The 21,274-nt window shown below is 44.1% G+C and overlaps 1 protein-coding gene across 1 annotated transcript in view; it reads left to right on the top strand.

The window, feature by feature from the left end:
- ITSN1 (intersectin 1) overlaps positions 1–21,274 on the top strand; it is a 229,022-nt gene that overhangs the window by 70,753 nt on the left and 136,995 nt on the right. The window contains 3 exon segments of the mRNA XM_049785739.1: positions 7,791–7,883; positions 10,019–10,082; positions 20,671–20,831. Coding sequence (XP_049641696.1) covers positions 7,791–7,883; positions 10,019–10,082; positions 20,671–20,831 — 318 coding nt within the window.

The following is a 21,274-nucleotide window of genomic DNA, read 5'->3' as shown; positions in this document are numbered from 1 at the left end:
GCTGATATCGAGGTCTTTAATCCATTTGGATTTTACCTTCGTACATGATGTTAGCTGGGGGTCTAAGTTCAATTTTTTGCAAGTGGCTATCCAATTGTGCCAACACCACTTGTTGAAGAGGCTTTCCGTGCTCCATTTAGGATTTCCTGCTCCTTTATAAAAAATTAGGTGGTTGTATGTCTGGGGAACATTTTCTGAGTATTCAAGCCTATTCCACTGATCTGAGGACCTGTCCTTATTCCAATACCATGCTGTTTTGATAACTATTGCTTTGTAGTACAGTTTAAAGTTGGGGAAAGTAATTCCTCCCATATTCTTTTTCCCAATGATTGCTTTAGCTATTCGAGGGTGTTTATTGTTCCAAATGAATTTCAAAAGTGTCTGATCCACTTCTTTGAAGAATGTCATGGGTATCTTTAGAGGGATGGCATTAAATCTGTATAACGCCTTGGGGAGTATTGCCATTTTGATGATGTTAATCCTGCCAATCCATGAGCAGGGTATGCATTTCCATTTCCGTGTGTCCTCTCTTATTTCTTGGAGGAGAGTTTTATAGTTTTCCTTGTATAGGTCCTTCACATATTTAGTCAAGTTGATTCCAAGATATTTGAGTTTGTGTGGCACTATTGTGAATGGGGTTGTTTTCTTAATGTCCATTTCATCCTTATTACTATTGGTGTATAGAAAGGCCATTGAATTTTGTGTGTTAATTTTGTAGCCTGCCACCTTGCTATATGAGTCTATTGTTTCTAGAAGCTTTTTGATAGAGTCTTTAGGGTTTTCTAAGTAGAGTATCATGTCATCTGCAAACAGTGAGAGCTTGACTTCTTCCTTTCCTATCTGGATTCCCTTGATATCCTTTTCTTGCCTAATCGCTATAGCAAGTACTTCCAGTGCTATGTTGAATAGGAGTGGTGAGAGAAGACAGCCTTGTCTTGTGCCAGAATTTAGAGGGAAGGCTTTTAGTTTTTCTCCATTGAGGATAATATTTGCCACTGGCTTGTGGTAGATGGCCTTCACTATATTGAGAAAGGTTCCCTCCATTCCCATCTTGCTGAGAGTTTTGATCAAGAATGGGTGTTGGACCTTATCAAATGCTTTCTCTGCATCTATTGATATGATCATGTGGTTTTTATTTTTCTTGTTATTGATGTTGTGTATTATGTTGATAGATTTACAGATGTTAAACCAGCCTTGCATTCCTGGGATGAAACCTACTTGATCGTAGTGGATGATCTTCTTAACGAGGCATTGAATCCTATTTGCCAGGATTTTGTTGAGGATCTTTGCATCTGCATTCATCAGCGATATTGGTCTGTAATTTTCTTTTTTTTGTAGCATCTCTGTCTGGTTTAGGTATCAAGGTGATGTTGGCTTCATAAAAGCTATTTGGAAGTGTTTCTGCTTGTTCAATTTCATGAAAGAGTCTTGCCAAGATTGGCAGTAGTTCCTCTTGGAAAGTTTGATAGAATTCATTAGTGAATCCATCTGGACCTGGGCTTTTGTTTTTCGGCAGACATTTGATTACTGTTTTAATTTCATCAATGGTGATGGGGGTGTTTAGATATGCTACATCCTCTTCCTTCAACCGTGGAAGATTATAAGAGTCCAAGAATTTATCCATTTCTTCCAGGTTCTCATTTTTAGTGGCGTAGAGTTTTTCAAAGTAGTTTCTGATTACCCTTTGAATCTCTGTCATATCAGTAGTGATCTCTCCTTTTTCATTCCTGATACGAGTTATCAAGTTTCTCTCTCTCTCTTTCTTTGTTAGGTTTGCCAGTGGTCTATCAATCTTGTTTATTATTTCAAAGAACCAACTTCTGCTTTAGTTGATCTTTCGGATTGTTTTTCGGGTTTCCACTTCCTTGATTTCTGCTCTCAGCTTTGTTATTTCCTTCTGTCTTCCTATTCTTGGGTCCTTTTGTTGAGCATTTTCTAGTTCTTTTGTTTTTTTTTTTGTTTTTTTGGTTTTTTTGGGGCCACACCCGGCAGTGCTCAGGGGTTACTCCTGGCTGTCTGCTCAGAAATAGCTCCTGGCAGGCACGGGGACCATATGGGACACCGGGATTCGAACCAACCACCTTTGGTCCTGGATCGGCTGCTTGCAAGGCAAACGCCGCTGTGCTATCTCTCCGGGCCCGAGCATTTTCTAGTTCTATTAGCTGTGTCATTAAGCTACTCAGGTAAGCTCCTTCTTCCTTCCTGATTTGTGCTTGCAAAGCTATAAATTTTCCTCTCAGTACTGCTTTTGCTGTGTCCCATAAGTTCTGATAGTTTGTGTCTTTATTGTCATTTGTTTCCAGGAACATTTTGATTTCCTCCTTGATTTCATCTCGGACCCACTGGTTATTGAGCATGAGGCTGTTTAACTTCCAGGTGTTAAAGTGTTTCTTCTGAGTCCCTTTGGAGTTCACAAATAATTTCAGAGCCTTGTGGTCAGCGAAGGTAGTCTGCAAAATTTCTGTCCTCTTGATCTTATGGAGGTATGTTTTATGTGCCAGCATGTAGTCTATCCTGGAGAATGTCCCATGTACATTGGAGAAGAATGTGTATCCAGGTTTCTGGGGATGGAGTGTCCTATATATATCCACTAGGCCTCTTTCTTCCATTTCTCTCCTCAGGTCTAGTATATTCTTGTTGGGTTTCAGTCTGGTTGACCTATCCAGTGTTGACAAAGCCGTGTTAAGGTCCCCCACAATTTTTGTGTTGTTGTTGATATTATTTTTCAGATTTGTCAACAGTTGTATTCAATATTTTGCTGGCCCCTCATTCGGTGCATATATGTTTAGGAGAGTGAATTCTTCCTGCTCTACGTACCCCTTGATTAATATAAAATGTCCATCTTTGTCCCTTACAACCTTCCTGAGTATAAAGTTTGCATTATCTGATATTAGTATGGCCACTCCAGCTTTTTTATGGGTGTTGTTTGCTTGGATAATTTTTCTTGGATAATTTTGAGTCTATGTTTGTTCTGACTATTCAGGTGCGTTTCTTGTAGGCAGCAGAAGGTTGGATTGAGTTTTTTGATCCATTTAGCCACTCTGTGTCTCTTAACTGGTGCATTTAGTTCATTGACGTTGAGAGAAAGAATTGTCCTGGGATTTAACGCCATCTTTATTTCAAAATTTGGTGTGTCTTTTGGGTAATCTTGTCTTAGATTAGGTCTTTCAGTTTTTCTCTTAAGACTGGTTTTGTGTCTGTGAAGTTTCTGAGCTGTTTTTTGTCTGTGAAACCATGTATTCTTCCGTCAAACCGGAAAGTGAGTTTTGCTGGGTATAGTATTCTGGGTGAAGCATTCATTTCATTCAGTCTTGTCACAATATCCCACCACTGCTTTCTGGCATTGAGTGTTTCTGGTGACAGGTCTGCTGTAAATCTCAGGGAAGCTTGCTTGAACGTGATTTCCCCTTTTGATCTTGCTGTTTTCAGAATTCTGTCTCTATCTGTGGGATTTGTCATTGTGACTAGGATGTGTCTTGGGGTGGTTTTTCTGGGGTCTCTTTTGGTTGGTACTCTTCGGGCATGCAGGATTTGATCACATATATTCTTTAGCTCTGAAAGTTTCTGTTTAATGATGTTCTTGACCGTTGATTCTTCCTGGAAGTTTTCTTCCTGGGTCTCTGGGACTCCAATGATTCTTAAGTTGTTTCTGTTGATCTTATCATAGACTTCTATTTTCATCTGTTCCCATTCTTTGACTAATTTTTCCATTGTCTGCTCATTTGCTTTAAGTTTTTTGTCCAATCTCTCCTGCTGTATGGAATTGTTATGTATCTCGTCTTCCACAGCACCAAGTCTATTCTCAGCTTCTGATACCCTGTCCCAGAGCTTATCCATTTTGTCATTCACTTCGTTTACTGACTTTTTTAGTCCTGTTAGTTGACATGTTATTTCAGTTTGGAGTTTTGTGATTTCTGTCTTCATATTTTCTTGGTTCTTATTAGTGTTCTGTTCAACTCGATCCATGGTTTCTTGGAGTCCATTGAGCATCTTCCATATTGCTAGTCTAAAGTCCTTATCTGAGAGGTTGATTAGTTGGTTGGTCATTATCTGGTCATCAGAATTGTCATCTTCATTCTCTATGTCTGATGCTGGCCTGCGTTGTTTCCCCATTGTCACACTTGTATTGTGGGTTTTTCTACGTGTTGTGGTGGTATTCATTGTCTATATGATGCAGGCAGCACACTCCTCTGGCTCCTCCCTTTCTGGATGGGCTGACTTGCCTCTAAGGGAGGGGAGTCCTCCGTGGATGTAGCCTCACACTGGGTCAAATCTTAGGCCCGAGCATGCAACAGAGAAGACAGTCCGGAGAGAAATGTTTGCTTCTGTGATATAGCACCGTTCTTAGTGTAATTTTTCCTTCTTGTTGCAATGGTGTTCTTTCCTTAGAAAGAGTGCACGGCCGCGTAGCGAAGCTGGAGCCTCTTTTTGCCCCACTCGCAAGAGTTTCACGCAAGAGGACAGTAGACAGACATATACAGGTCAAACTCACAGTTTTTCACAGTTGGGCCCCACTGGGCCGGTGTACTTTCATGGATTTTCCCCGCCTGGTGTCACACACAGGGAGCCGGCTTTTGCAAAGTCTTGCCGGTTTTCATGCTCTGTAGTCCCTCCCTGAAAATGGCCTCTGGGCGAGCGAGTTTTCTGGAGCCTCTTTTTGCCCCACTCGCAAGAGTTTCACGCAAGAGGACAGTAGACAGACATATACAGGTCAAACTCACAGTTTTTCACAGTTGGGCCCCACTGGGCCGGTGTACTTTCATGGATTTTCCCCGCCTGGTCCCCTCTGCATTTTCAAGCTTATTCATTACTGAACTTTTCCATTCCTGTTTTTGCCTGTGAAGTCTATTGAGGTGGCAATGCAATTTATTCTTTACTTCTTTTGAAGCCTGGATGTAAAGCATGCCATTGTTTTGCTTGAGGCTATAATCCAGACATGTCAAGCTGCACAATCTCTCTTTTCTAGGTTATTTCTCTCAATACTAGTAGGAGTATATAGTTTTTTTGTGCCTACTGGCCAAGTTATTCTTCCTGTTTTGTTTGGTGTTATAGGAGAATGTTCGTAGTCAATGGACTACTTTTGGTATTCTGTCATCTTCATGGGACTCAGTTGGCAAAATAAAACAAAACACCAAAAACTCTGTCTTTCTCTCCTCACATCTGTGAGGTCCTTGTGGAGTTTAATTAAAGTCTGCTGAGGTTTCCTCACTAGTGGTTCATTGTGTTATTTTCTTTTTGGTTTTCATCCTTCTTCTTAATGGCCAGTCAAGTTTTTATTGTCCATTTCCCTTTTCTTTATGATTATAGGAGCTGAATTCCTAGAAGGTAATATGGATTCTTTCTATAAATTGCACTATAGAAGGCCTCTGAGGATGTGGTCCGTGTAATCTCTGTTTTTTTTCCCCCCATCCCCGTCATCTCTGGTTTATCCAATCATTTGCTTGCATGTAGGAGGCATGTTCTGTAAATAGTCTTCCAAATGATGAATGCATGCTGCCATCCTTCTCCTGGTCATGCCATACTTAGAGGAAATGAGATATTTAGACATTATGCTTGGTGCTGGACACTTTTCTACTTTTTCTGGGGAGGCTCACACCTGGCAGCATTCAGGGGTTACTCTTAACACTGTGCTCAAAAATTACTCCTGGCAGCCTTTGGGGTACCATATGGGATGCCTAGGATCGAACCTGGATTTCAGTCCCAGGTTAGCCGTGGGTAAGACAAATGTCCTACCCGCTATGCTATTGCTCTAGCCTGGTGCCAGACACTTTTCATGTGGTGTGTGTGTGTGTGTGTGTGTGTGTGTGTGTGCGCGCGCGCACGCACGCATGTGTGGGTGCATACATGTGTGTGTGTGGTTTTGGGCCACACCCAGCAATGTTCAGGGTTTACTCCTAGCTCTGTGTTTAGGAATTACTTCTGGAAGGCCTCGGGGGACTATTAGAATGCCAGGGATCGAACCTAGGTCAGCTGGGTGCTAGGCAATTGCACTGCTCACTGTGCTATCTCTCTAGCCTCACTTTTCAGGATTTGTATAAGAGTGTATATGTTGCCCACACCCCTCCTCTGGTAAAGGAACTAAGCTCTGGAAAGCCTGTGTCAGCTACACTTGGGTGAAAGCGTGAGGACTCAAATGAGGAAGGTCTCAGAAGTGAGGGGACATCTGGTCAACTTAAGAGGCAAAAGATGGGGAACCTCAACCCATTGTCATTAGTTCCCTTTGTTTGGAGGGAGGGAGGACAATAATGTACAGTCTAGTTATCGGTTCAAATTCAGTGGCTGTAGCTATACAGGTCAGAATTTGGATATGTTTGCAGTTGTCCAATTACTACTACAGTCAGTCTTTGAATTCTTTTACTGTTTGTTTGTTTGGCTTTGGGTTTTTGGGTTACACTCGGCAGTGCTCAGAGGTTACTCCTGGCTCTGTGCTCAGAAGTCGCTCCTGGCAGGCACAGGGGACTATATGGGATGCCGGGATTCGAACCACCATCTATTAGAATCATCTGCGTGCAAGGCAAACACCCTGCCACTGTGCTATCTCTTTGGCCCCCAGCCTTGGAATTCTAAGAAAAGTTTTGAATGGTAGTGTAAGAATGTAAATATTTTTTTTTCTGTCTATTTAACAATAGGTAGTAAGAGGGCCCGGAGAGATAGCACAGCGGTATTTGCCTTGCAAGCAGCTGATCCAGGACCAAAGGTGGTTGGTTCGAATCCCGGTGTCCCATATGGTCCCCCGTGCCTGCCAGGAGCTATTTCTGAGCAGACAGCCAGGAGTAACCCTTGAGCACCGCCGGGTGTGACCAAAAAAAAAAAAAACAAAAAGGAAAAAAAAAAAGGTAATAAGAAATCAGATTTAACAGTTTATTTATACAGTGATCCGAAGTTCATATTTATAAGTAATCAATTTTAATTGCATGATTTACAACAGTTGAGGGTTTTTGCTTTCTATTTTCAAGTTTTACAGAAAGTATGGTGTTTTGGGGGTCGGGTGGGAGGCAAGTAAGGAAGAAGAAAGCAAGCAAAGAAGAAACCCCAGGGACATTTTGCATGTTAAGAATTTAAATATTTACGTATTTGAGGGGCTACAAGTTTATTTCACTACACCTACTACCACGGTGCTAATATTTTAATGCCTTTATTGTTCTTGAATGTTTTTCCGTGGGGCCACTCCCAATTCTCCAGGGGCCAGGGGCCATTTCTAGTGAAAATAGGTCAACCAGGCCAAATGGTTCAGTGCTTGACATAGCCATGCCATGTGTCTTGAACATAACAGTGCTGTGCTGTCAGACACAGCCCCACTGGTATTTGGAAGGAGCCTGGGGTATTGGGGATTACAGGGCATATGCTCTAGCCTTATATATGAGCCATCTCTGTTGCTCAGGTACAATATTTTTAAGAGATCATATAGGATAGTACTTATGAAATTATACATTTGTTTGGGTTTGGGTTTGGTTTTTTGAGGGTCCACACCTTGCTATACTTACCTCCTGGCAGGTATGGGTGAGGATGGAGGGAGAGAGAGAGACACCATAGAGGATGCCATGAATTGAACCCAGGTTAGCATGTACAAGGCAAGGCGATACCCTCCTCCCATATTCTCTAGCCCCTAGGAGAGATATTCACAGAGAATCAGTTCCAATTTCTTTTTGCTTTTGCTTTATCTATTCTTTGATTTTTTTCCCCACTTCTCTATAACCGCGGCAAACATCTTAAACTATTGGAAAATAAACAGCACATCAGTGCTTTTTCTTGTTCTTCCCTGAGTAATTGTTTCTTTGCTTGGCTTGCAGGCAGCCTGGATGTTTGGGCTATCACGGTAGAGGAGCGGGCGAAACACGATCAACAGTTCCACAGTTTAAAGCCAATATCAGGATTCATTACTGGTAAGTGGAGTTCGTATTCTCCATTTTTCTTCTCAGCAGTGTCTCTATTCTTGGAAAATATATTGGGTACAGCTGAGGTGGGCATAGAGGACCAAATATTTATTTCACTGTTTTGGCATAGTCTGGAGAATTTTTGTTTGTTTTTTTAAACAGTTGTTTTTGTTCTCTTAAACCTTCAGGTCTACTTTGTGATCCTTTATGAATATCAACGCTTTGTTTCTGGCCCATCCCAAATAGGGAAGATGGCCAGGGTTGCATTTGTTAATGGAGATTGTTAATGGTCACTCGACCTAAAAAACTTGCCTGATTTTCATCTTGAACTGACTGAGAAACCTACATGAATGTATTTCAACCTTGGGAGTTGGGGGAGTGGGGAGGAATTGTCTTGTTGCTCAAAGTTGTTTTTTGTTCTTGGGCTTTTCTGTTATCTTTTCTGCTTGTTCATACCTTTTTTTTGTTTGTTTTTTTGGGCCACACCCAGTGGTTCTCAGGGATTACTCCTGACTCTGTGCCAGAAATTGCTCCTGGCAGGATCTGGGGACTATATGGGATGCCAAGGATCAGACTCAGGCCTATCCTGGGTCAACCGTGTGCAAGGCAAAATGCCTTACCACTGTGCTATCACTTTGACTCTCTGCTTGATTATACTTAAGGAGATAGCTTCAAAAGAAAAGAAAGAGGGTCTAGATTTCCTAGGAAATCGTTTTTTGTATGTGTTTGCCTTCTGGTTCTCTTGATTATTGTTTTGATTGGCTGGGGCAGGGCGGAGGGACTTCAAGAAGTCCTCAGGGTTTGAGGTCATTTCCAGTTGCTTAGATTGTTCAGTGCACTTGCCCCAAGATGTGATGCTGCTTGGACCTAGCACTGCTGGGGGCTGTAGAGTGAATACGATTAAACTTGGGGCCTCACATGTGCATGGGCTGGGTCCCTCACTTGAGTCATCTCCCCAGCCCCTCATAGTTCCTTTTTTTTGTTGTTGATTTTGTTATTGTTTAGTGTTGTTTTGGGATCACCCCGGCATTGCTCAGGAGTTAGCTCCTAGCCCTGTACTTAGTGATTGGGGGAGTATACGGAATGTTGGAGAGCAAACCCAGGTCAACCACCTAGAGGCAAGTGCTTTATATGCTGTACCATCTCTGTGACCCCTTTCTTCCTGTTTTTTTTTTTTTTTCTTTTTCTTTTTTCTTTTGGGCCACACCCAGCAATGCTTAGGGTTTACGCCTGGCTCTTCATTGAAAGAATCATTCCTGGCAGGCTTGGGGAACCATATGGGATGCTGGAGATTGAACCTGGGTTATACATGTGCAAGGTCAATGCCATACCCACTGTTCTTTCATTCCACCCCCACCCACCCTCCTGGCCCTCATAGTTCTTTCTGTGTCCCTTTTTTTGTTTTTGTTTTTGGGTCACACCTGACCACGATCAGGGCTTCCTCCTGACTCTATGCTCAGAAATCGCTCCTGGCTGGCTCGGGGGACCATATGGGATTTCAAGATTTGAACCACCATCCTTCTGCATGAAAGGCAAACACCTTATCTCCATGCTATCTCTCCGACCCTATAGTTCTCTTTTTAATTTTCTTATCCTCAGTCATTCATCCAGTACTTTTCATGATTACTATTTGTTCTCCACACGTATGTTAGAAATGCTGAAAATTCTGTGTAGATTTTGAGAATGGAAGAGACTAAATTATGTTGACCAAGTGGAAGTAAGTATGGGTCATTGGTTTCCCAAAGATTCTTTAGCATCTTAATAAGTTAGTTACAAGAATTTGCTACACAGGGCAGAGAATAGCCCTCTTTACATTTTATTTTTGTTTAGGGGCCGCAGTGCTTGAGGGACCTAGTGGGATTGACCTCAAGCTCATTTATCAACGTATGTGCTCCAGCTCATTGAACCATCTTTCTGGTCCCTGAGATGATTTTCTTTCAAGTGTCTATATATAGAAAAAAAGTCAAGGTTGATGGATTTATTTTGCTGTTGCTTCTAGTCTTAATCCTTCATTCAGCATTTATCATGCACTTAACTCAGTATTTGTGGGATTCCCTGGCACCTGCATGCTTTTGTCACCTTGTCCTATGAAGATTTCTCTCTGCTGTTGTTTTCTTCTGAAACTTTTCTCATTCAATTTACAGGTGATCAAGCTAGAAACTTTTTTTTTCAATCTGGGTTACCTCAGCCTGTTTTAGCACAGATATGGTAAGTTTTAACTTCCTATAAGCCTAAAATAAAATATTCTCAAGACATTAAGACTGTGGATAGGGGGCCCGGAGAGAGCACAGCGGCGTTTGCCTTGCAAGCAGCCGATCCAGAACCTAAGGTGGTTGGTTCGAATCCCGGTGTCCCATATGGTGCCCTGTGCCTGCCAGGAGTTATTTCTGAGCAGACAGCCAGGAGTAACCCCTGAGCAACACCGGGTGTGGCCCAAAACCCAAAACAAACAAACAAAGAAACAAAAAAGACTGTGGATAGGAACAGATACATTTGTAATCTAAAATACTGTTACTTCTTTTCATAGGAATACTTTTTTTTTTTTGGGGGGGGGGGGTTTGGGTCACACCCAGCAGTACTCAGGGGTTATTCCTGGCTCCAGGCTCAGAAATTGCTCCTGGCAGGCACGGGGGACCATATGGGGCACCGGGATTCGAACAGATGACCTCCTGCATGAAAGGCAAACGCCTTACCTCCATGCTATCTCTCTGGCCCCTCATAGGAATACTTTTGAAAAGTATCTTAAAAAATACATAAATCATTTCATGGTATCAGGATTTGCAATGGTGTTGATATTAGTGTTTTGGCATATAATACTACTGCCCCACACCCACCATTGGGATGAAAGAAATCTGTGTATTTTCCTAATACATATTTTTTAAGATGTGTGTGAGAACACGTTGAGATGTTGAACTTCCAGAGGATATTTAGCTGCATTTCAGACATTTCCTTTGTCTGAGCTTCTTCAATTTGAAGCCACTTTAGCACGGCCCCCACACTTATTTTTAGCTTATCTGTTGTTGTCATAGTTCTGTAGCTTTTCACTGACTCAAAATGTAAAGAAGATAGTGATGGTCAGTTGTAAAATAGTCAGTGAGAGAGCGAGAACACAGCTTACTGAGTATAAGCTGTGCCAGGTTGGATATGTAAGGAAGGTTGCTGGATTCTTGACGTCACTCACCGAACTCCTCAGTGAATTTTGTTTGTTTGGTGGGAGGAGCTCCCCTGGCAGTGGTCAGGGAGGAAGAGAGGGAGGGAGAGGGGGAGAGGTAGGGGGTGAGAAGAGAGGAGAGGAGAGCAGAGACTTCATCTCTCCTGATGGCTGCATAATATTCCATCATGTATATATACTACAGTTTCTTTAGCCACTCATCTGTTGAAGAGCATCTTGGTTGTTTCCACAAGCTAGCTATTGTAAATAGCGCTGCAATGAATATCGGTTTGAGGAAGGGATTTTTGAATTGTATTTTTGTGTTCTTAGGATATATCCCTAGGAGTGGTATAGCTGGATCATCTGGGAGATCAATTTCCAGTTTTTTGAGGAATCTCCATATTGTTTTCTAGAAAGGCTAGACTAGAAGGTCACCAACAGTGAATGAAAGTTCCTTTTTCTCCACATCTCTGCTGGCACTGATTGTTCTTGTTCTTTGTGATGTTTGCCAGTGTCTGTGGTGGGGGTGAGGGGGTGGGGGGAGAGAGGGGAGGAGAAGAGAGGGGAGGAGAGGAGAGAGCGATATGGATGAGTAGGACATTTACTTGCATGTGACATGGTTTAATCCTAGCATCCCATATAGTCTTCGAGCACTGCCAGGAGTAATTCCTGAATATCGCTTGGTGTGACCCCAAAAGAAAACAATGCAGAAAAAAAAGTAGAGAGGCTGAAAGGGTTGATTTAGGCATTTGGGGAGCCATGCTGAAGCCACATTTCCTGTCAAAAACATCCTGTTCCTATAGCAAAACTCCATTTCCCCAGACTGATGAGTACTGTGGAAGCATGACTACTGGCCAGGCCTCTGTGGGATTTCCCAGTCTTGCTTTCCATGTGTGCTTTGGAACTCGTATTGCCTGTCTACACTCTTGTTTTCTCATCTAGGAAATGGGAGATTTAGGGTATTTTTCCTTACAGTGGTTTGGGATACTTTTCAGAGAAACTGTATGGAAAGGGCCTGTCACTGGCTCTCAAAACAAAACCCTAGGATGGGAACCACTTCCACTGGGTCATCCATCTCTTTTCTTGTCTTCCTTAATGATCAAATAACTTGGTGGTCTTGGATTTGTTGTTTTGGTGATGGTAGGAGTTGGGGGTGTCTCTCCCCTCTGCCACTCCAGGACAAGTGGTGCTGGGGCTATAACCTGGCTCTCCCGTGAACTTTCACCCTTTAAGCCTTATGCCTTGGGACTTACTTACCCATTAGGTGGGAATGCAGAATGGTTGACTTGGTTCCTTTTTCTTTGGGGATTGGTTTGGGCCATACCCAGCAGAGCTCAGGGGTTATTCCTGGCTCTGCACTAAGAAATCACTTCTGGCACGGTTGGGGGACCTACCATATGGGATTCCGGGGATGGAACTTGGGTCTGTCCTGGGTAGGCCGCATGCAAAGCAAATGCCCTACCCGCTGTGCTATCACTTCAGCCTTCAACTTGGTTCTTACTGCCTTCCAGCACAGCTTATCAGGATGAAAATTATTTGCTATGTTCTGAAATTGCTATGTGTTCTTGGGGCATTTAAACCTTTATTCCTGCCTGCATTACATTGGAATTGGAATTGAAGAATATCAGATTCTACTCTGTTGCCTTTGTTTGTTTTGTTTTGTTTTGTTTTGTTTTGGGGATACACCAGGCAGTGCTCAGGCATTACTGCTGGCTCTTCACACAGGAATCACTCCTGGCAGGCTCAGGGGACTCTGTGGAATGCTGGGGATCGAATCTCGTGCTATGCCCTGGCCCCATCCTGTAGTGTGTGTGTGTGTGTGTGTGTGTGTGTGTGTGTGTGCGCTTGCGCTTTAGTTTCTTTTCTCTTTGTGTGTGTGTGTGTGTACGTACTGTGTGTGTGTGCGTGCGCTTGCGCTTTAGTTTCTTTTCTCTTTGCCTGTCTATTGCTTTTTCTGGGGTCTCACACTGTGAGATGCCTCCACTGCCCTTCTCTTCCTGACTTCTCTGATCTCCAGTAAGTGTGGGAAATCAAGAGAGCCGAGTGTTGTTGGTGTCTTTTTTTTTTTTCATTACTTTTAAGATAAAATTGAAGTAAGTATGAGAGTGCTGACCTATGTGACAGATACCTAAGCCTCTGTATCTAGTGCAAAAAGAGATGCTGGCGCCACTGATGATTTTAAGCTCCTTCGGCTCCTCCTTAGCTTTGTTTTCTGTGGGGTGATGGAATCTCACACCCTTAGCAGGATCCTTGGAATTTTCCTTCCCCAGGTGTAACTTCCTCCCCTGAGTTCTGCTGGTTTTGGACTCTATCTAGAAAGATTCATTCATAAATTGATGCTCCAGAAAAATAACTGCTCACGTTTCTTCTTTTTGTTTATAAGGGTCACACTCGGTGATGCTCAGGGGTGACTTCTAGCTCTGTGCTCAGGAATCACTCCTGGCAGCTGGGGGTGGGGAGGGCATATGGGATGCCAGGGATCAATCCCGGGCCAGCCATGTGCAAGTCAAGTGTCTACTTGCTGTGCTTTTGCTCTGGTCTCTCAGTTTCTAGCTAAGTGGACTAAATTATTTTTTTTCTTTGTGTATGTGTGTGTCGGATGGAGGGAAGTGTAATGGGGGGAGACACCCTTAGTACTTTGGAGGTTATTCTTAGTTCAGTGATCTGTAGTTGCCCCTGGCAGTGCTCAAGAGACCCTGTTATACTGTGGATTGAGTTTGGTTTGCATATGCAAAGTCATCCCCAGGACTCTTCAGTTGCTTCTTTTTCTTGGTTTGTTTGGTTTAGGGCCACACGTGGACATATTCATGTGACCTTGCAGTGCCAGAGATGCGTTCTGGGCCTCTCTCATGCTGTGTGCACCAGCCCTTTGAGCGCTTCCAGTGTGACTGATTAGTGAAAATGTTTACTAAGAAAACCAATTGGGGTAAAACAGATAATACTGTGGGCAAGGCATTTAGCTGGGTTCGATCCCTTGCACCAGGTATGGTCCTCTGAGCACAGAGCCAGGAGTAAGCCCTGAGTACCACTGTGTGTGGCCAAAGCATAAAGCCAGATTAAAAGAAAACAAATTGGATCAATTCTGCTGGGGTGGGGAGAGGGATAGCCTTTTGCCTTTCACACGCATCTGACCCAGATTCAATCCCTTGCAACCCATATGGTCCCTGAGTCTGCCAGGAGTAATTTCTGAACACAGAGTCATAGTAACCCCTGGGTATGGCCCAAACCCCACCCCCCCCCCAAATTTATTTTCTACTTTGTCTTTTTTTTTTTTCTTTCTTCCTGGCATTTTGTGAAATAAATTGGACAGCAATCAGGAGTTGTTCTTTGGGGGAAAAAGAAAACAAGTTTCCACGAGTCCCTTTTCTCAAAGCAGAGTCTCGGGCCAGCTGAGACAGTGAAGGAGAGAGTTGGTCTCTGAGCAGGTGGTTTGACAGCCAAATCCTTAGTCCTGTTCAGCTCTATGGCCCTTTCAAATTGTAACTTTACAATTTATAAATAAGAGCTGACAGGGCCAGAGAGTAAGATATGGAAGTAAGATATTTGCCTTACATGCAGAGGGACGGTGGTTTGAATCCCAGCATTCCAAAAGGTCCCCTATGCCTGCTAGGGGTGATTTCCGAGCGTAGAGCCAAAAGTAACCCCTGAACACTGCCGGGCATAACCCAAAAACCAATATATATATATATATATAGAGAGAGAGAGAGAGAGAGAGAGAGAGAGAGAGAAGAAGAAGAAGAAGAAGAAGAAGAAGAAGAAGAAGAAGAAGAAGAAGAAGAAGAAGAAGAAGAAGAAGAAGAAGAAGAAGAAGAAGAAGAAGAAGAAGAAGAAGAAGAAGAAGAGGAGAGAGGAGAGAGGAGAGAGAGAAAGGAAGGAAGGAAGGAAGAGAAAGAAAGAAAGAAAGAAAGAAAGAAAGAAAGAAAGAAAGAAAGAAAGAAAGAAAGAAAGAAAGAAAGAAAGAAAGAAAGAAAGAAAGAAAGAAAGAAAGAAAGAAAGAAAGAGAAGGAAGGAGGGAGGGGAGAGAGAGAGAGAGAGAGAGAGAGAGAGAGAGAGAGAGAGAGAGAGAGAGAGAGAGCTGACCTGACGAAATTCTTTTCCTTCCCTCTCAGACTTATCTTGTGTGGTTTCCGGGAGTGTGTGGTCTGCTGGTCTGCCTTGAAAACACCACACCCCTTTTGCTGGAAAGAGGAATAGGCTTGTTGAAGCTCTCTCTTCTCTCTGGATTACTTTTTGGGGCCACAGCCAGTTGTGCTCAGCATTTATTTGTGGCTCTCTCTTTCTCTCTCTCTGCCCAGGGATCACTCCTGATGATGCTTGGCAGACTTCCTGCTGTTCTGGGGGGGGGGGTCAAATTTGGGTGCAAGGCGAGTACCTTAATCCTGAACTAGCTTTCCAGCCCTTTTATTTTTAATTACTTGGGGGTGTTGGGGGGGTAGAGTGACACTCAGCAGTGTTCAGAGGTTACTCCTTGGCTCTGTACTCTGGAATCACTCCTGGTGGTGCTCAAGGGACCAAACGGGATGCTGGAGATCAAACCCAGATTGGCTTTATGCAAGGCAAAAGTCCTCCCCATTGCTCTGGCCTCTCAGCCCAGGTTTGATTCTTAAATGTTAATTGATTCCATGTTAGTCATCTGAGAAGCCAGAAGTTTTGAGCCAAGATGTTAGACCTGTCCCTCATTTCTCTGTATCTGTCCACCTATTCTTTTTTTCTTTTTCTTTTTTTTTTGTTTTTGGGCCACACCCGGTGGTGCTCAGGGGTTACTCCTGGCTGTCTGCTCAGAAATAGCTCCTGGCAGGCATGGGGGACCATATGGGACACCAGGATTCGAACCCAACCACCTTAGGTCCTGGATTGGCTGCTTGCAAGGCAAACACCGCTGTGCTATCTCTTTGGGCCCATGTCTACCTATTCTTGACCTAACTCTCTCTCTCCTCTCTCTCTCTCTCTCTCTCTCTCTCTCTCTCTCTCTCTCTCTCTCTCTCTCTCTCTCTCTCTCCCTCCTCCATTCAGAAACTCCCAGAAACCTAACCCACTGGGTTTTGTGTTTAGCGATCTTCCCTTGTTTGGGTCCATTCAGAACTTTGAGCTCACTTAGTGATGCTAAGACTGAAGTTGAGGGGCCGGGTAGGTGGCGCTGGAGGTAAGGTGTCTGCCTTGCAAGCGCTAGCCAAGGAAGGACCGCGGTTCGATCCCCCGGCGTCCCATATGGTCCCCCCAAGCCAGGGGCGATTTCTGAGCACATAGCCAGGAGTAACCTCTGAGCGTCAAACGGGTGTGGCCCAAAAACCAAAAAAAAAAAAAAAAAAAAAAAAGACTGAAGTTGACTCACAGTACTTAGAGGCTCCCTTCCACCCAATCCAGTCTCTGGTGCAGGAGACCTTCCCATCTCAGAGGACCCACTCGGATCACCGTGTCCTATGTCAGACGCCAGCAGTGGCCAGAGATGATCCATCTTCCTGGAACTTGTCTGGTGACCAAGAAGGTGCCAGGAAGAGCTTTTGCATCTTTTTGGCATTGCCATCGTAGATTGTTTTCCCAGCCTGGGCCTAGTATGCTGAGGGTGAAAAGAAAAGGAGAGGAGAGAGGCCAGGGGGAAGTATAGTGTCTCCATTCCTGCCACCACATGGTCCCTCCCCCATCTCTGGGTACAGCTCTGGTGACCTCTGACAGAGACCTTGGATGTGATCTGGGAGGTCCTCACTGCTCCTATCCTAGACCCTGAGTAATGATGTATCCTTGGATCCTTGCACTGAGTTGTCAGCCCCAGTGGCTGAGAATGACTGGTGGGCCCCAGGCCCATTTAGTAGGACCCCTACACTCACACCTCGAATGGTAGAATTTTTGCCCTGCATAAGGAATTAATGGAGTGGGCCAGGCATTGGGTGTAGGTAACAGAACTGGTCTTGCATATGTGAGGCCCTGGGACTCGATACTCAACAATACAGAAAAGAGTCAGAAATTATATGGAGGGGCTGGAGAGATAGCACAGTGGCAGGGCACTTGCCTTGCATGCAGCCAACCCAGGATGAACCTGGGTTTGATTTCCTGGCATCCCCTATGGTCTCCCAAGCCTGCCAGGAGCGATTACTAAGAGCGGAGCCAGGAGTAACCCCTGAGCACCACTGGGTATGGCCCAGAAACAAACTAAAAAGAACAAACTCACTTAAAAAATAATATTTGGACTTGTTCTCTCCAGCACTTCTTGTGTGTGTGTGTGTGTGTGTGTGTGTGTGTGTGAACAACAAATGTCTTATACCATTTTGCTTGCTTGATCTCTCACTCTTTCAAACTTGTACTCTCTTTACACACGTTTCTTCCATTCACTCTCACCCTGCATCTATCTACAGAAGTTTTGTTCAATGGAAACCATCTTGTTTTTCGTTTTTTTGTTTTTTTTTTTAAAAGAGGGGCCAGAGCGGTGGCACAGTGGTAGGGCATTTGTCTTGCACACAGCTGACCTAGGATGGCCAGGAGTAACCCTTATGCATCACCAGGTGTGAATCAAAAACAAAAACCAAAAAAAAGGAAAGAAATTTCTTACCAACTAAGAGAGAAATGGCATCATAATGTAAAATACCTCAAGCTCTTATAACTATGAGGAAAAGGCATTTGGCTAATTGGAGAAGCTGGCAAAGGATATGACTAAGAGAGTTTGTTGGAACTGGAGGACCAATGACCCCTATGAAAATCGGGGCTGCAGTGCTCAGGGCAGACCAGAACAGCTGGAGGTGCTCCCGTGGCCAAAGGAATTTCCTGTAACCCTGGGGTTTCATTTCCTGTTCAGTAGTGTTGACTTGTATAGTTTTTATTTTATTTTGTACTTTTGGGTCACACTCGGCTGTGCTCAGAGATTATTTTCTTTTTTTTTTTTTTTTTTTTTTTGGTTTTTGGGTCACACCCGGCAGTGCTCAGGGGTTATTCCTGGCTCCAGGCTCAGAAATTGCTCCTGGCAGGCATGGGGGACCATATGGGACGCCGGGATTCGAACCGATGACCTCCTGCATGAAAGGCAAACGCCTTACCTCCATGCTATCTCTCCGGCCCCCAGAGATTATTTTCTATAGTGCTTGGTGGACTGAGTCTACTGTCCACTGAGTGCAAGGCAAGTTCTCTATTCTTTGTACTCTATCTCTCTGGTTATATTCAAGTTTGTTTTGGTTTTGGGGCCACACCTGGCCGCATTCGTTATTCCTGTCTCTACATTTAGAAATCACGCCTGGCAGGCTCAGGGAACCATATGGGATGCTGGGGATCAAACCCAGTTCTGGGTCTGCCACATGCAAGGCAAATGCCCTACGACTGTACTATCACTCTGGCTTTCAAACTCAAGTTTAAATTTTTCCTGAGGGGCCAGAGAGATAGCACAGCAGTAAGGCACTTGCCATGCACGCAACCAGTCCAGGACTGACGGTAGTTCGAAACCTGGCATCTCATATGGTCCCCTGAGCTAGCCAGGAGTCATTTCTGAATGAATAGCCAGGAGTAACCCCTGAGCACCACCAGATGTGACCCAAAAAACAAAAAACAAAAATTCTTTCTGAATTTGTTTATATTTTTTGTTTCTGTGTGTGGTGCTGATTAGGGCGTACTCTTTGCTCTATACAGCAGGATCACTCCTGGTAGTTTTCAGGAGAATTAAACTGGAGTCTGCTATGTGCAAGACAATACCCATATTTTTGTGGGTATGAAGGCACATCCAGCAATGCCCACGAATTACTCCTCGTGGGCTCAGGAGACCATATCTGATTCAGAGGAGTGAACCTGGACTGACTGCACTCAAGGCAAAAGTCTTACCTGCTTTAGTATCTCTCCTACCCCAAGGCAAATGCTTTAAACCCTGTACTATCTCCCTGGTCCCAGGGCTGTACTTTTCTTTTTTATTACATGTCTTTTCTTTTATTGTGTTTCACATATTCTCTCTCTCTCTCTCTCTCTCTCTCTCTCTCTCTCTCTCTCTCTCTCTCTCTCTCTCTCTCTCTCTCTCTCTCTCTCTCTCCTCCTTCTCCTCCTCCTCTCCTTCCCTCCTCTCCTTCCCTCCTCTCCCCTCCCCTCTCCTCTCCTCTCTCCTTCTTTTCCGTCCTCCCCCTGCCACCCTCAAGTTGCTTTTCTCCAAAACTCTGTTTTCTGTTTTGCACATGATTTGGGTGTGCCTCCTTGAAAAATTTGCTAGTGTGGGATTTTAATTGGAATAGCTGTCCTATTAAGTTAAGTGAGTTAATTAAGTTTCAAGTGAGAATACATTACTTTTTAAAAAAATTTTCAGGCTATACCTCATAGTGTTTAGTGCTTACTCTTGTCTCTGCACTCAGGGATCACTCCTGGCAGTGTTTGGGCAACTATGTGTGGTGCCATGGATTGAACTTGGGTCATCTGTGTGCAAGCAAGAGCCCTATACACTCTCTTTTTGGCCCCTGAGAAATGTTTTGTTTTGTCTTGAAAAGACACACATCCTTGAGTTTTCAATATGTATGTAGACAAAAAGAACTCTCAGTAAGCATTTTTCCTGCGGAAGGTTGGGTCATTCATGGAGAATGCAGTTTGGATTTGCATGGGATGAGTTCTCATTGCAAGCTGAACCCCATTTTTTGTTTTGTTTTGTTTGTTTTTGGGCCACACCTGGTGGTGCTCAGGGGTTACTCCTGGCTGTCTGCTCAGAAATAGCTCCTGGCAGGCACGGGGGACCATATGGGACACCGGGATTCGAACCAACCACCTTTGGTCCTAGATCGGCTGCTTGCAAGGCAAACGCTGCTATGCTATCTCTCCGGGCCCAAAACCCATTTTTTTTTTCCTGTTTGTTCAGTTGCTTTGGGAGAGAAAAAGGTTTGATGGGAAGTTGCCCTAGACCACTCCAGCCCAGGGCCAGGCCACTCTCAAACAGAAAACACATTTGTAAAGCCTGTTTGATTAACTCTTAGCAGCTTGAGAGGCTCCGGAGTGCTTGTCTTCAAAATAGCATGTCATGTCTCCACGGGACAGTTTCTAGAACCCCAGGTAGGAGCTGTGATGCAATTAACCAAGTATTTCTAGAAATACTATTTCTAAATACTTTTTTTTCCTTCCCCTAACAGCCTCATGGTGACATAACTTGCCCCCTTTAAAAGTGGAGAGTTAATGGGCTTTTGGTGATTCATAGAGTCGTGCCACTTTCACCATGGCCTATTTTTAGGCAGTTTTCATCACATTAGAAAGAAACCCTTTGTTTAAGGTCCTAAGAACAATCCTTGACCCTCTGGCTGAAAATGGAACCCTTTGGGGACTGGAGCCCTATAGTATAGCTGGGAGGATGCTTGCCTTGCTTGGTGCTAACCCGGGTTAGATCTTTCTGTTCTCCTGAATGTTCTCTCAGGAATGATTCCTGAGTGCAGAGCCAGGAGTAACACCTGAGCATCGCTTAATGTGGTCCAAAACAATAATAACAACATCAAAACCACAAACAACCAGGAAAACAAAGCAAAACAAGTATTCTTTATTTCTAGGAAACTAGACCTAGCTTTCCCTTTTCTTCCCTCCAGCTTGGGAAAGAGGGTGGGGTTTTACCCTGTGCTCTGAGGGCCTGAGAGAACTGCTACTGTGGATTGGGAGGCAGGAGGGGGCCAGGCTGTTTGAGGGTGGCGCTAAAGTCCTTGTCTTGGTTTGCAGGGCATTGGCCGACATGAATAACGATGGGAGGATGGACCAGATGGAGTTCTCCATTGCCATGAAGCTCATCAAGTTAAAGCTCCAGGGCTACCAGCTCCCTTCAGCTCTGCCCCCTGTCATGAAGCAGCAACCCGTGGCTCTTCCTGGTGCCCCGGCATTCGGTAAGTCTTAAGTCTTGTGAGAAATGGGTGTCTCCACTTTAAATGTTTTATTTGGTGCTGGAACAATAGCACAGTGGGTAGGTTGTTTGCCTTGCATGTGGCCTACCTGGGTTTGATCCCCAGCATCCCATATGGTTCCCTGAGCCTGCCAGGAGTGATTTCTGAGCAGGAAAACAAAAAACAAGCAAACAAAAAACCCTTCCAGACCCCTTCCCCCAAAAAAAACACAAAAAACAGCAACAAAAAAGAAGACTTATTTCTGCTGGGCCAGTACAGCTGGTTTGCCTTATATACACAGCTGACTGACTCTGGTTTGATTTCTGGCATTCTATAGGGTCCCTGAGAACAAACTGCCAGGTGTGGCCCAACAACCAAAAACCAAAAAAAAATGGGAAGGGAGTCTTTTCTCCTTTCTTCTACCACATCTGCAACCCGCGCCCTCC

This window comes from Suncus etruscus, chromosome 13 (genome assembly GCF_024139225.1).
Source record: "Suncus etruscus isolate mSunEtr1 chromosome 13, mSunEtr1.pri.cur, whole genome shotgun sequence".
Taxonomy (NCBI): domain Eukaryota; kingdom Metazoa; phylum Chordata; class Mammalia; order Eulipotyphla; family Soricidae; genus Suncus; species Suncus etruscus.
This window is presented reverse-complemented; position numbering and strand designations above follow the sequence as displayed.